A 15,273-nucleotide genomic window follows, 5' to 3' on the forward strand; every position below is an offset into this window, starting at 1 on the left:
TCCCTTATTATTTTGCTTGAGTTGATTTAATTCCCCTTTGAGAAGTGCTCTTTTGAGTACCATTCGTGTACACTCGGTGCCTCTTGTGATTATTTCGTGTTTCACATCACTTCCACCACCCTCCCACACAAATTCTCTGTCTGTGGTGACTTTCTTTGTCTGTTATTTATGTTTTTGTTTTGTTTTGTTTTTGTTTCTTTTTCTGTTGTTTAAACCTTTTTTTTAGCTATTGGAAGGGACGGAAGGTTGCCGTCATTTTTCAATGGTTCTACAAGTTTTTGTGCCAACGGTTGCCTGTTGCGGCGTCGATCACCGGTTACAATCACAACGGGGGATCTTTAGGGAGAACGTGTTATCCCTAGACTGGTGTGGGATTGCCATTTGTTTTGTTACAAGTGATTCTTATGATGTGTGATTTTCTTCCTCCTCACTGCCTTCCTTTTTTTTCTTCCCTCTTCCTCCCCTCTTCCTTTGAGGTTCACTTCATGAAGGAAATAATAACCTTAAGGGAATTTAATTGGGGATGGATAGTCTTCCATGATAATGTACACCGTGCGCATGCACACACACTTAGCGTCTTGACCATTTAAGCTGCCGCAGCGTTAAGGTGAAGAGTGGTTTGCTCAACCAGTTGTGAAACCCAGGGTAGTTAATAGAAACCTACTGGGCACTCACCGCAGCTCATACGTCCCAACTCCGCCCCATCATGCGAGTTAATGATAGGAACGAAGAGATGCATTAAATGTAACTCTCAGGGAACCACCATGTACCTACACACTGGAGATGTTAAAGCAGTGTAAAGATTACTGGAAGAAGGTGACATATTTGAATGAATAGAACCTTTCCATTCAATCGGGAAGCAGGCTATTTGGTTCCGTTTGGCACATCTGACGCACCATCCGTACGGAGCGGCAAGCGGTTGCAAGAAAGGTGACGGCGAGAAAAGGGAAAAAGGATAACTACATATGCTTTCGTTTGCGGCAGGCTCAGCGATCGGCATAGGGAGTCGCGTTGATTGGGAGATGTTATAACCAACCAATTGTTGAAGTGGCAAAAAAAAATTTCCGGTGGACCGAGCTCCGGTGTAAAAATAGGAAAAATCCAGCTACCTCATTGCTCTCCCTCCCAACGTACTCGCATATATGAGTGTGAGGAAGGGGATATGCGATTGTCGGCGTGATCCTGCTCATATTTGACGTGCACATTATTTGTGTACCGCGGTATGAATCAAATAGCAACCCAGTAGTGGTGCGTCTAAGGCAGTCCCACAAGCTAAGGGCTAAACCGCTGTTACAACTTTAAAGTGGCACCGACGTCACGGTGTTTGTTGTAGAATGTGAAAACAAACCACGGCTGCAATAAATCCCTCTGTTAGATTGCATGATCCATAGTCAATCCCATTAAATATTAAACCCCCTGATTTTCTACGATTTGGGGCACATGCTTCAGGTTTCCAACGCCATATGTGTCGTAGGCAGCGTGAGGCTGTGACATATATACGCAGTATCTCACACAAAGTATTTCCACACTGTTAAAAGATTCCGCAAAGGACAGAGTTCCGTTTGGAGGGCTAACGCCGCTAATTATTGTGTTTTGCTGACGGAAGGATCTCCGCGCGTCCCTGTTTGTTTCCTCAACTCTTACAAATCAAGCGGGTGGGACTGTCCAGAAGAGAATGATACTTTTACGTGACGATGTATGAGGTAAGTTTCTAGCGAAGTGTCACATCTTTGGAGTAATGCCACTGGTTTAATACTGACGTTTTGTCGCGCCGGCATCACCAATTTTTGACTTGTCTCTGCGGCGGCAGTTTTCTTTATCGTGTGTGTGTGTGTGTGTTGGGGGCGGGGGAGGCGTCAGAGGGAATGCTGTGACCAAACCGTATACCAGCGAAGGAGGAAACAGACAGAGGGGTAGCGTAACCGTATGGTATACAAGTAATCGGTGTGGTATACAAATGTTGAGAGAGTACCATGGACGGTGCTGAATGAAGCCGCTTCCCCCCCCCCCCAGTCATCTCCCGTTATCCATCTCGTTTTCGTTCCCTTTAACGACTGGTAACGCAAGGGTTTCTTCTCGTGGACATCTCTAAAATGGGATCGACGTTAAACTTCTCCTTCACTTCCATTCCTCATATGTCAGAGTGCTCAAGCAAAGCGCAAATATTTTTGCCTGCTTGTTTATGTTAGTACTCGGGATGTTGTGGGCTTGCGATACACTTTTCGTTAGAGGAAGAAGGCAAGCGAACAATTGGGATTAATCGCTGCTGTTTTTTTTTTTAATAGGCTGGTAAAATCTCCCAATATTCATGCAATTGCTCGTCTTATTGAACATCTGTACGGGTTTTACTTCAATTCGTGAAGCTGAGAACTGTTTTTCGTATCCTTTTCGCGCGGGGGCGTGTCATGGTCTAGTGAGCACTCATCAGGTGGTCATTTTATATTTGTATACCCAGCGCTTTTCAATGTGGTTTCTTGGGAAAAAAAACTTTTTTTTGTGAGCACTCATGCTGGTTAGCAGTTTGGGAGAATGTCCTTAACCTTGCATTGCAGGTTCCTCTGCTCCTTACTATTGGTCCTCGTTGACCACTCAAATGGAAATTTAAAACCTTCTACTTTTGCCTTTCGTTTCCTACCAATTTAGTGGCACAAACATGTGTGGGAAGGATTCATCACATGACTACAGTACACTTGTAACCGCCCTTTCACGAACAATGGTTTTCAAGCAGGACTCACACCCACGTTACGAGGGTCCTGTAGCACTGAAAGTGGCAGCAAAATCGGGGTCAGATGATCGAGGTATGCACCCGTCACTACACGAAGCGGGTGTCTACAAGCTGATATGCCCACATCCTTCTATTCCTGATTACGTTGATTGCGTGGAAGATTGGTTCGACACGGAGCGCTTTCTAGCTGAGGAGGAGCGCCGTGGGGAGCAGCGTTTGCCTGTTCTCGTCACACAGTTTATCAAGGCAGTTGCACTTGACCGCTTTCTTTGTTCTGTACGCGTAATTCGGTGGTCCGTAGTCATTCACATCGCTAACCAGCTCGTTGAGGTACTTAAGCACATAAACAGCAAGGGCGTTGTATATCGTGACCTCAAGCTACCCAACGTAATAATTGGAGCAGGGGGTAACGTATGGCTCGTGGACTACGCGAGTTCAATGATTGTTGGGGGTGAAGAACCATCAAGTGGTGTAACGTCTCACATGCGTCCTCCAGAATCGTTCGAGTTCCCGGATCACCAAAGTGGGGAACAAATATCGCAAGCTCAGCTCTCTTTCATGGCGGACTTTTGGGTGTTCGGCGCGTTTCTACTGGAAATACTCTCTGGTCGTCCATACCTTGGGTCCTTCGACGTGCGGAGTAGTCATCTAACGCAGAGTCAACTGGAGGAAAAGGTGTTGGAAGGTGTTTCCGTGATTAAGGATCGTTACAAGGGTGCATACTACAACAGACGGTTTAATAAGAGTTTTCCATGCAACGCAAAGACTTTATGGGATGCGCTTACGGGGTTGCTTATTAAATTGCTGCGGCGTAATCCGAAAGAGAGGTTAGGCCATGATGGCGGTTGGTATGCCGTCAAGCAGCAACCATTCTTCAAATATACTCTCTGTGACCTCACCGTACCGTTTCCATTGGATTATGAAGATGAAATTGAAGAGCTTATGGCCGGTTTTTAGCTTTTGCTCCCCCTTCAGCTGCCCCGCCACCTCCTCCCCATCCCTAAACTATCTGTGGAAACCGATCTTCCTGAATGTTTATGGTATGAGTAGTAGCTTCTAGGAAGCGTCAGTTTATTTTTGAGTCATCTAACCTTTTTTTTCACTTTTTTTTTTGAATGGTTTTCAAACCAGTGCCCGGCATTTTTTAAAAAAATCTGAGTTTGCAACTTCAACCGTCGTTGGTCCATTAATCGGGCATTGTTACTCGCTTCATCAACCTGTCTTGTCTCCCTGCTACTGAAGAGGATGGAGATGTTTTTCTGCTATCATTGACAGCTGTCAGAAAAAAGAACAAAAAGCAGCTCCCGTACTCGAATACGGTAGCATCGTCTATATAACTGCGTCGTGGTTAACGTAGGTGCGTAATATTCGTTTTTGTATAACTTTGCGTCTCTGTATGTGTGTTATCGTTGTTGATCGGTGTGTTCTTTTTCTAAGTTCCTGATCTGTGTATAGTTTCCTACTACTTTCGTTGTTGATTTCACTTGGATTTGCTCGGCGCCCTGCTTATTCAAATGTTCGCTCTACTTCATCGTAAGTGCTGCCGAAAAGGAATAGGGGAAAAACTGAAAGGGACGCGCACAGATCGCTGTGGTCAAGCGGCTTTTGTACAAATCTGCAGCACCGCGCGCAACCCGCGGTGTTCACCGTAACATGTCCAAAAGGTTCTAAAGGGAATTGGATAAACTTTAAGCGGTTTGTTGTGATCGCACCTTTTATAACTATCGTTCAAATCGCTTTAATATGCACAATTTGTCTCCCTTATAAAAATGCAAGTGCGAACGCCGTACAAGCTACCCTAATGTTTCGTCGTAGTTGTCCTCGTTTATAAACGAGTGGGTGGTAAGCTCAAATGTTTTTTTTTCTTAATTACCACTTTCTCATAGTTTGTGTACACGGGTAAGGCTGAGCTTTTGTCATCCGATATTCTTTACCACTATGGGGTTGGGTGATTGGTTTGGAGGATCCAATGAACTGCGTACCCGAAACTCCTGGTAAAAAGACATTTAAGGAGCATGTTGTATTTCGCGTAGTAAGCTGTGGTGGACAGATTGCTTTCTTTAACGCGATGCAGTGGTATTTGCCGCCCTGTTTATGTGCTCGAGATGCAATTCCTGAGACGTGATCGCACCGATGTCAAGGTGGTGTTGCTACTCACAATGACACACATGATCTTTCTCCCACAAGTTAAAATTAAAAAAAAAAAGAGGAAATACCAGTCTGAGCATTACAAGGTCGGTTGAGACTACATTCACAACTGTGATGTGTTTAACGATGTGTTCGCCGCAACGAAGTATTTGGAAACGGATAATATTTAATCTGCTACCGACGTTCGCGACTGCAGCAAATTAAGGCTGCGAAATAGGAGGGGAAAATCAGGGGCACCCTAATCAGTGAGCAGGGACGCAACCACGTGGTTTTCGCGTAGGATACGTCAAATGTTGTGTTGCATTTATGAGTGGCTGCGGAAACAGTGCGTGGATTACCAAGATAAAAAGCTTCCTCATAAGTTTGCAGAAAGACCAACGACGCGTGGGCTCTATAAAACTCTAGTGAGTGCCTTTATTATTATTATTATTTTCGCATGACATTGCGGAGGGTTGTATGTATTTTGTTGTTGACAAAGTTTTTCAGGTTTGTAGTAAACAAATGCGAGCATAACAAACTCGAGGATGCGGTCAGCGAGGTAGTGTATCTGATAGATTGCGAAATCATGTTTTTTTTTTACCGTTGCCGACGACAAAAATTTGTTTTATTGGCTTGTTATCGTCACGCTTTGGTGTTCGCCGTTCGTTTACTCCAACATGCCCCGCCGTGCCGCTTTTGCCTTCTGTTAGGGACATCTGCCTATCACTTCTACACTAGATTTCGATACGGAGTTGAGGGAACCCGAATGTACGCCTTCTTTTGGACAAGGAGGAACTCCGAGCTCTCAACGCGCTTGCGCCTCATTGTACCCTTATCTCAAAGATTGTTCCTGCGTTAGGTATTCAGTGTGTATATTTGACCCTGCTGTGTCTCCTGGGGACGGTGATAACAAATAAAAGAGAAGGAAGAGGTGTACTATCGTGTGTTTATGGCATAGGGAACATATTTTCCGTCTTACGCGTGCCCTCGTTTTCCACTATATTTGTCTCTTTAATCGGAAAACGTTCGCTACCAACGCCCGCAGTTCACCCTTGTTGCACACGTTAGTGTCGTGTATTTTATTGCTTTGCTGAATTTCATGCATAACAATGGCAGCGGTGGCAATAGTTTCAGGTGAAGGGTGTCAGATGTAGGTTGTCGTGTAATGCGTTAACTCGTCCACGTACCCTCTTCAATGCACTCCGTCCTTTCCTTTTAGCTGGTGGCAACTTATTCTTTATTTAAGAAGTGCAGCAGCAAAATATATAAAAAAAAAAGCAGGCAACCAAATAAGTGGCACACCACTCAGCTGAACACCGTGAGTGGCAAGCGAGTGTGTAGATCAAAACAAAAATATTGTCCTTGAATAACCTAAGGCAAAGGGTAAGTGTTTGACAAGGCACTACCGGATTGTTTGTTCCGTTATTTTCCTTTTGCCGTAGTCTGCAATGAGCACATCCCTCACGTCGTCCTCAACTAACGCAGTGGGGAGGGGTCGAAGGGTCACGCGTTCCCTTGTAGGTGCAAACACTACGGGAGGTGGGGTCCTACGTTGTGTATGCACTGCGTACCTCGTCTCAGTACAGGAAACACTTCTGGAATGTTGCCGATGCAGGAATTGGTGTCATCCGGCATGCGTAGGTGTCGACCATGCGGAACTGCGGCGCTACTACGCTGATAATAACTATGTTTGTCCTTTTTGTAGGGGTATGCAGAAGCGAGAACGTGGTGAAAGTCGTGCCCCAGCACCACGGCAAACACCACTGCGGCTTCGGGAGGTTCCTGATCGAGCACCCTTTGGCTTCGTGACGCAACTGCGCAACCTATTGAAAGTAACAACGCGGGCGGCACAACAGGCGGGTTATACAATTATTGACCTTCCCTCCACACCACTGACGGAGGTGATGGAGCGACAATGCCTAGAATGTTGCGCTGAGGCAATAAAAGAGGCGACATTCTCGGAGCAATACCCGTTGTACTGCCTGAAGGAAGTTTGGACGCGCGCGCATCCATATATGCAGGGTACGTTACTCCGCTGCAGCGAATCTGGTCGGATTGTATCGATGGTTCTTTCCAACGGTATGGACGTGTATGGAAACCTTCGACCAACAATAACACAGTTGAAAAGCGGTATTAACCGCGGAATTATTGATAGAAAGCATCAGACAGCATTTATGGCGGCATGCACGAAACTGGATGATGTCTCCGACTTTGTACACATTACATTGAGCGCAACGCACAAAGATTATCAGCGGAGGGGACTTGCGCGCATGTTGATGGCGCTTGACCTACTCAAATGGGCGCTGAGAGGTCGTACGCGGGCTTACCTTAACATGGCGTTGGAAAAGAAAGTTGTGGATGGGGGGGCTCGGCTGGAGTGTGTAGCTTCACCCTCCTCTCGGCGGCTATATGAATCATTTGGGTTTAGGGATGTGTATCCGCGGTTCGATCGGGAAACGGATGAACAGCGCTGGACACCAAAAGAGGCGGATATGGGCCGCGTCATGGCACACCTCAACTTTGTTGAAGATCTCGTAATCATAGCATCACGGTACGACCCTAGTGGCAAGAAAGCAGCTGCCCCTAATCAATCGTCGATTGCTAACGACGGAAGTGCTTCGGTGGCGGCGGCGGCCGACCGCGCTGAACGTGTGGCCGCCAATAGTAACAGCGGCCAGGCAGCAACACAAGCACAAACGCCCGCAGGGAGACGTCTTTCTCTGTTTGGGAAGAAATCGTAATGGCCTGTTGTGCATTACCTTATTTTTCATGGGTGTTTTTCCTCCCCGGTGGTACTTCCCTTTTTCATGCCTCAACCTTACCTCACCTGTAGGGTGTTTCTTGCAACTTTCATTGGAGAAAACCCACCGAAGAGAAGGGAAGCCACATAGAAGGAGGAGGAAATAAATTGAATGTTTGTTAAAACGTTTAATCTACCGCAACCGGTGCAATACGTGGTTGAATGCATCGATGAGACGGGCCGCAGCCGCGTGCACCGCAGGAGTGGTCTTCAGTGTTTAGGAGTATTGTTTTTACGTGTGTGTAGCGGTGGTAGTCCCTTCCTTGACGGTACAAACGTTGGTTAACGTCAAGTGAGCGTTGATGAAGGCAGAGGAGCCTGTATTAGTATACATATTTTTTTTATATACTTATACGCTTCATACCGTAGACAAAGGGGCACAAGAGAAAGAGGGTTCAGCGCTACCTATGAATATTCCTTTCTGTAACTGCTTTATTTGCTTTCCTCAACTCCACATCCCTTCTCTGTACGCGTAATTTACCGAGTACTTAATAATTTTTATGTGAGTTTATTGTGGGGACAAATTGGCAAAACCAAGGTTGCAGGGGAAAGGGTAAAGAAGTTCAAGGGTTTCCTCAAAACGCACATGTGCTTTCACGTGTTTCTTTCCTGCTCAAGGGGTGACAGCGCCAGCAGTCAAAGTGAAAAAGAAGAATTGGGGGAGAAAGGAAAAATAAAGGACAGGGGTGCCCTTCTCGGTCAATTTGTTACCTCACGATGGCGTGTAAGTGACGATCTTCCTGTGTCTTTTCGTTTCTCAATCTCATCTCCGTGTGAAATCGTATTCCGCCTCTTTTTCTTCTCCTCTGAAGGCACGTCAGGCACAAGGTGGGCACGTGAGCCGCGTCGGCACTCAGTGTGAGGAATTTGGTGTTTGCAAAGGAGGTACTAACAGACAGTTGAGATAGAATCTGCGGCTTCGAACTAAAGGATTCAACGTGTTGAAAGAGGTTGAGTGGCAGATACAAATATAGGATATCAGGGAAGGTGTCATAAGACGAAATACGAATAATAACAATTACACCAATAACGATGCACTTGTCGTTACAACTATGTAAGCCGAAGACACTGGCGCACATGTTCCGCAAGTTGAAACTGGCGGGTGCTCATCCGGATGTCTTATGGGCCGTTGACGCTCAGAAGGCACAACACAACAGTGAGGAGATGATACGACTAGAAACCATGATGCACCAGCGGAGCACCCCTGGTGCGAGTAATAATCGCCAAAGTACCGCAGAAAGTTTCACATTTTGGCTGACAGATAATCAACAGCAGCCCCGTGCATTCGCAGCGGGCCGCAGTTCATTGCGATCTGTTTCGTGTACCATAAATCCCATAGCCCCAACGCGCACAATCAAGCAGCAGTTGACTCAGTTGTTTCGCGATGCTGGTGTATACGAAGATTTTGAGATTGGTGGTGAGGGGGTTGAAATGAATCTTGAATCTGTCCTGCTACAGGCGGACGAGCGGCAAGAGGAACACCTACAACAGTCCGGTACCTTGTACATTCGCGGGGACAAGTCTATTGAGATGTTGCGTCGTTTTGGTGTCCTGCTAATCATCGAGGAAGAAGGTGTCACATATTTAGTTACATTACCGGATGTTCTTGACAAACCTGTAGATGACACGCCATCAACATACACTCCGGCTAGGAGTCTCATCGGCCCTGACGGTGAAATCGATCCCAGAGTTCAAGATTACATTCGTGATCGCGGGCTCCGTGCCTTCGATCTGCGGATGGCTGGGAGCCATTCGTCCGTTGAGCGCTTCGTTTCTGCATTTGAGCGACTTGAACGGCTATACGAAGTGCACCGCGGGCGTGCTATGCGCTCCTGCGTTTGTCTTGTCCTTTCAATCAAAGCGCCAAAGTGTTACGTGGCGGAGGATGGTTGTATTGTTCTTTCTGTACAGCAGATGCCCATGTGGGAGGAGTTTCTGCTTTCGCTTCCGCAAGAAGTGTGGCAAAGCTGCGTGCAGATGCACAGAGACTGGCGCGTCGGGAATGCACCAAAGTTTCACGAACAACAGCGCCAACTGATGAAGGTGGCAGACATGTTTCACTTCTTCCGCGTAAGACTTGACGGTTGTATCGGATCACAAACGGACTGGCAGCAGCAGTTCATACTTAGCATGCAAAAGGAGGAGATGATCGTACGGAACGCAGTGAAAAAGTATAACCTGAAGTCGGAGTTACTGAAGAGACGAGGCGAAATATGTGTATCGAATACCCTTCGTAGCGCTGTCGACCCCACGAAAGAAATAGGTTATCGGATTGGGGGAGATGGTCGTGTTTATTTCAATCATAGTGCGATGAATACAGGTCAAATGCTACGAGCACTTAAAGACAATCTTCGACGGCTTGAAACTTTTCAGAAACAGCACGACGACGCAGTAGCGACGCTGGAACATATGAGTCGCAGTATCCCCGTCGACTTCAGCGTGGATACCAACTGGAAACTTCGGGAAGAGGGAAATTTGGTAAGTTGTTTACAGCGGTTTGTCAGAACGATCAAGGCGAACCAAACTCAGCTTTCAGCATTCTTGACAATGCTGTTAAAGAAACGAGATGGTGCGGGAGCACCCAAGAAAAGAATGGTTTGGATCATTTCAGAAAGGTTTGACACACTTCCCAGTGGTGTTGTTTATATCCCATGGGACGTCGATTTCGACTCGATAAAAAAACATTTACTTCCCTCAGGGTGAGCACAGAGTGAGTAACTGAGTTTCTATCTAGGTGATATAGAAGGCGTTTTGAGCCTTTAAGCGATATCAATCGCGCGAGTAACCTTCGCAATGTTTTTGAAGAGTTGAGGTTACGGGACTTGTCTCATGCCACAGTAAATGCTCTCGGGGCGTGACAAATTGCGTCGCATAGGCGCGTTTTTTATCCTATAACAATCTGACTATCTTTGTTTCAGTCACTATTCGGGACGTATTGTTGTGAGGAAGAAATTCACCGAGGATTAGGACATATGTGAGGCGGTAGCGCGAAGCTATGTCCAACTGAAAGTTATTGTCTCCCACTGAAAGTTTAGATGTACTGGTGCGGCTCGCACAACGCTTCCCAGGATTGTTGGGATTCCCTTGTACAAGGGCTTGATGGTACATGGAGCGGCTTACGTCTTGGCTACCCGGTGTTATGTCTTGACTCCGTCCGTAGTTTCTGAGCAAAACTGTACCAATAATTACGGTGGAATTGTGTGTGACGCAGCGGCAATCATTTACCGTGGCCGCATGTAGCAAACACACTTGATGCAGCAGACAAATATGTGTCGCGGCACCTCTGTGGAGGTGCTCCGCACGCTAACGGTTTAACCTGCGATGTTTAGCATTTCCCTCCTTTAATTACCAGTGATCTGTGGCGCATAGTAGGGTGGCCACGTACCCTACGTGCCGTCTTAGACAGATCTGCAAAGTGCGTAATTTCCACAAGGAGAGACCGCTGAATGTATGTGTGACTTGCAGGTTCTTCTCTTTGCCGTCTCCGGAAATGAAGTCCTTTTTTGTTAATTCACCACAAAAGGTTGCGCAACACGTAGAGTGTACCGCTGTTGATGATGTCAAACAATGTTAATAACCTTGACTAGGGGCTTTGAAGGAGTGACGCTGCAAAATGACCCCTTTACTACGGAGCGAGATCCGGTTGATTTGCCGATGGGCTTTAGTTGTGAGAAGTACTTACTTTATTTTTGTGAGGTCGGTCGATGCCACATTAATGTGTAGCTAATGAAGCCTTTCCGTACCATTAACTGGGAATTTGTGCGGCCGGAGGCATGGAGGGGTGTTTTTAGTTGCTCACAAATGGTTGTTTAGCATCGCATGGGTTCTCAATCGGCCCTTTCTCATCAAAAAAAAAATGGAATGAACTGTCAGAGTCGTTAAAATATGTGACCTTCGGGTCAGTGGTTGGATTCAGTTCGCTGGTTCCGAGTCTGTAACACATCTTGACGTGAGATATCATTTACTGCTGCTTTTTTTTTTAAATGATGGGTGGAGGTTCATTATCGATTTTGGCCATACGTTCGGTTAATTCGTTCACTCAGTGTACCGTGTTTTATTTGAATGTTTTGTTCCCTTTGAGCACTTTGTTTTCCCTTCCTACACCCATCCTTACAAATTACCCATGTCTATTACAACTCTCTGCTGAAAGGTTAAGTAGACGAGTCGATCCGCAGCTTCAGTGCATTATTTGCAAATCCTACAATTTACTAGGAAGCTGTAAAAAGATAGTTAATGGCCACTGCGCGGTCGTATTTTTACTACCTCGACGCCCATGGGAACCTCTTTCCCGTCACAGACATTAAAGGACTCATTGACGGTACAAATATTCCAGCAGGTCCAATACAACTGCGTGACCGGGCTTTTCTAGACTTCTTCTACTTGCGACTTAAGCGAAGTGATGTAGAAGATGCAGCGGCATGTTCTAACGTTAGTGGCCGTAGGGAAGAGGGGGAATTACTGCTGCACAGTGGCGCAAAGCTAACGCCGCAGGAGGTAGTGCAACACTTTCCGTATGTGAGCATATGTGGTCCCGAAAGAAATTTCTTAAAGGCAGAGGAGGCCCCGTTAGTGTTTGTAAACTACACTTTTGGTCATCCAAAGTGCAAGCAGCAAAACGGAACCCTTGCGTTTGGCGAGTCGCTATGGGAGGACTTCCAGCCCCAGGCGCTGGTCGTTACACGGGAAGGTAAACTCTTTCATCCCATCACTAAACTCAAGAATCTTATAGCCACTCAAAATGGCGCAGGTGATGCAGTTCCACGTGGCTTAGTTGAAGCTCAGGTCGTGAAGAAATTGGGTCTGGAGTTAGTTTGTGACAGCGCTAAAAGTGGATACTACGTCCTTGAGTGGAAAGGACAGAAGCAGCGCATTCCGTATTTTGACGAACTGTGAATAGGACAATGAATTTGTCCGGGAGAAATGATGCCCACCTTCTACAGATAACTTGCTTGTCCAAGCTGTGGAGTTTGTGACGTGTACACGCGCCTCTTAACTTCATGTATTTTATTTCAAACGAAACCCTCGTATCAATTGCGGCCTTCTTAACTAGTGTGAGGCTCACTTCCGCCTCCACATTTATGCAGCCCAAGAGGTGTCCTGAACCTTCAGGACCAGTAGTGCCGACGCTTAGCTTGTTTTTTTCACTTTGAGTTTTAGGTTAATACCGTTAGGACTAAACTGGTAGGCTTTGCTGTTGGAAAGACTGAGTGTGTTGATTTGTCTCCAGGAAGGAAGGTCTCCATAGACGACTCTGGCACTGAAACTAGCCGAGGTCAGGGGATTGGGAATACAATATATATATATATATATATATTCATATATAATTTTTACCCCTCTCTCTATCCACCTGTGCGTGCGCAAAGTAAAATGGAAACCAGTGGCCCTAAGACAGTTCCGGGGACGGATCTGTGTCACAGAGTGCTTTACGCTGCGGTGGTGGGTGATAACGCGAAAGGCTGTCTTCCGGGATCGGTTAAGAAGATGACACCAGATGGAGTTGTTATCGTTGACCATGTAATGCGATGCGCACGGTATTATGTTCCTGGATTATGCCTCTCTGGATCCTTACCGACATCAAAATGCGAGTCCTTATTGGATTTTTCGGATCAAGTACCTCCATTAAGTGCAGAACCGCAGAAGCAAGAACTTATTGACAGGATACTGTACTACTCGAGCGAATTGGAAAGCAGGACGCAGCAATTAGAGTTAAGAAAGCAAGAGGTCCAATCTCTTCAAAATAAGCTGCGTATTGTAAACAAAGAACTTAAGAGAAGAGGGATAGTCATAGCGGACACTCCTGAGCGTGGGTACACGAAGGGAAGCGACTTCAAGAAAGTGTACAGCCCGGATGACTGCTATATCGGGAACAACTTCCCCGCACCTCCAACTTCAAGGGACATTGGCAGTGATGACCCCACACGACCGCCGCTCCCTCCCCTCCGCATCGACGGCGATTTAAGGTCGTATACTTCGCGCCCACCTCCCCCATACTCTGCAGAGCCACTTGTACCGCCTTTCATATCGTGTGCGCTACCACCAAAAAGTTTGATCGCTGATCAACCAGGGGTGACGGCACTGCCGTCGGGGAGGCGGGTTCAACAGGCATTCGCAAAAATGGTCCAAAACTCCCGGAGACATGGTAACCCCGCAGCAGCCGGCTGCCAACCAGTCTCCAATAGGGACGGGTTGGTAGGCACCATACCACAAGCAGAGGGAGTGGAATCAATCAACGGAGTGGAGAGGTTTGGGAACGACAGCGCAGATAATAACTCGAGGAGGGAAGAGGAGGGTAATTCGGATGTCGCTGCTAAGAAAAGTCACTCCTACAAATAATATCAGGAGTGAGTGGTGGCGTTCGTACTCCGCCGCAGCTCGCTGTGTATGGGTATGTGGCTGTGGTTTTTCCTTACCCCGTGACGGGTAGTGAATCACATTACTGTTTCCCCATGCGAATGCACATGCAGGGGTGACTATTCTGATAAGTGAAGAACAAAACTGTAGTGGTTCGGATGGCTCTTTGGTACTTACTTGTGCCCCTAACAACTCGTTAACGCTGTCCTGACGATAACCGCGCTTGCGAAGTTGTTTTCGCATGGTAACAACGGGAGTGCTTCGGACAGGGAGCTCTGGCACTACTTCATCATATGTACCGTCCCTCTTTATTTTTTTTAAAAAAAAGTGGACCACGATGTTCACCACTATATTGTGGGTGTGGGAACCTCTGTTCGCTATAGTGCCACTGGCCGAGGTGAACAGCAAAAGGAAAAACAAAAAATAAATAAAGTCTCATTGAGTTGAAGGCGCGCAGCGCTCGCAAGTGTTTCAGAGTGGAGATGCATGCTGGTAGTCCTTCCTTATGTTTTCAGCCGCTGGGCACCCTCCCCCATGTCTCTGCCTTTCTAACCCTTTTCTGGCTCGTAATCTGCAGCCCATAACGCGCGCACAATTACGCGATACCTTCGACGCCCTAGCAGTCCGGATGATGTTCTAAAAGCCAACTTTACCAAAAGACTGTTAATGGGGCCAAATAACTGATTAAGACAGGTAACTCCGGGAAGGTGGTTAGAGTAATGGGATCTGTGTTTAGATGATTTTTGTTGCTGTTTTAATAAAAGTGACCCTTTGACCTCTTTGGAACTCCCTTTCGCCTCATTGTGCGCTACAGACTCTTCTGCAAGTGTTCTAAACGAAAGGGAGTTAACTTATTGATATCGTGTTTCCATTTTGAGGGAGAAGAGAAGCATCAAAGAGTACAAGAAGGGATCCACCGGCACCTTGATCTCATCTTCATCTGTTTTCCCATGTTTTCTGGAGAAACCTAGTAGTGAAGATGTTGTGTTATGATATAGGAGGCAGTGAAAGCATTGAGTAAGGAAAAGTTGTTTTCCTTCTTTCCTCATCCCCATTGGTAATTGGCACGTAACGGCGTCACCACCCATATATCGGGGGCTTTCGCTGAGTGTTGGATGAATGTGTGCTCGGGGTGCGAGCAAGGATCAGCAACATTGTCAGTAGAAGAGACCTTCTTAAGCTCGCATCAGATATGTTGATTCTGCTTCTCATGCTGAAACGAGTAGGGGACTTCTATCGTAGTGAGTGATACAACTTAACGAGGAGGATT

The 15,273-nt window shown here is 46.6% G+C and overlaps 5 protein-coding genes across 5 annotated transcripts; all 5 read left to right on the forward strand.

Moving 5' to 3' along the window:
- Nucleotides 1-2,653: 2,653 nt before the first annotated feature.
- On the forward strand, nt 2,654-3,682 carry TbgDal_XI6620 (protein kinase, putative; the record flags this gene model as incomplete). The annotated part of the gene is made up of 1 exon (XM_011781506.1): nt 2,654-3,682. One exon carries the CDS (start codon nt 2,654-2,656, stop codon nt 3,680-3,682), a length of 1,029 nt encoding a protein of 342 aa, XP_011779808.1.
- A 2,618-nt stretch (nt 3,683-6,300) lies between these two features.
- On the forward strand, nt 6,301-7,593 carry TbgDal_XI6630 (hypothetical protein, conserved; the record flags this gene model as incomplete). Its single annotated transcript, XM_011781507.1, has 1 exon — nt 6,301-7,593. The coding sequence occupies one exon, from the start codon at nt 6,301-6,303 to the stop codon at nt 7,591-7,593; it is 1,293 nt and encodes a 430-aa protein (XP_011779809.1).
- Nucleotides 7,594-8,684: 1,091 nt separating this feature from the next.
- TbgDal_XI6640 (hypothetical protein, conserved) lies at nt 8,685-10,355 on the forward strand (the record flags this gene model as incomplete). The annotated part of the gene is made up of 1 exon (XM_011781508.1): nt 8,685-10,355. One exon carries the CDS (start codon nt 8,685-8,687, stop codon nt 10,353-10,355), a length of 1,671 nt encoding a protein of 556 aa, XP_011779810.1.
- A 1,530-nt stretch (nt 10,356-11,885) lies between these two features.
- TbgDal_XI6650 (hypothetical protein, conserved) lies at nt 11,886-12,545 on the forward strand (the record flags this gene model as incomplete). The annotated part of the gene is made up of 1 exon (XM_011781509.1): nt 11,886-12,545. The coding sequence occupies one exon, from the start codon at nt 11,886-11,888 to the stop codon at nt 12,543-12,545; it is 660 nt and encodes a 219-aa protein (XP_011779811.1).
- Nucleotides 12,546-13,019: 474 nt separating this feature from the next.
- On the forward strand, nt 13,020-13,985 carry TbgDal_XI6660 (hypothetical protein, conserved; the record flags this gene model as incomplete). The annotated part of the gene is made up of 1 exon (XM_011781510.1): nt 13,020-13,985. One exon carries the CDS (start codon nt 13,020-13,022, stop codon nt 13,983-13,985), a length of 966 nt encoding a protein of 321 aa, XP_011779812.1.
- Nucleotides 13,986-15,273: the final 1,288 nt, after the last annotated feature.

Source organism: Trypanosoma brucei, chromosome 11 (assembly GCF_000210295.1).
Source record: "Trypanosoma brucei gambiense DAL972 chromosome 11, complete sequence".
Lineage (NCBI taxonomy): Eukaryota > Euglenozoa > Kinetoplastea > Trypanosomatida > Trypanosomatidae > Trypanosoma > Trypanosoma brucei.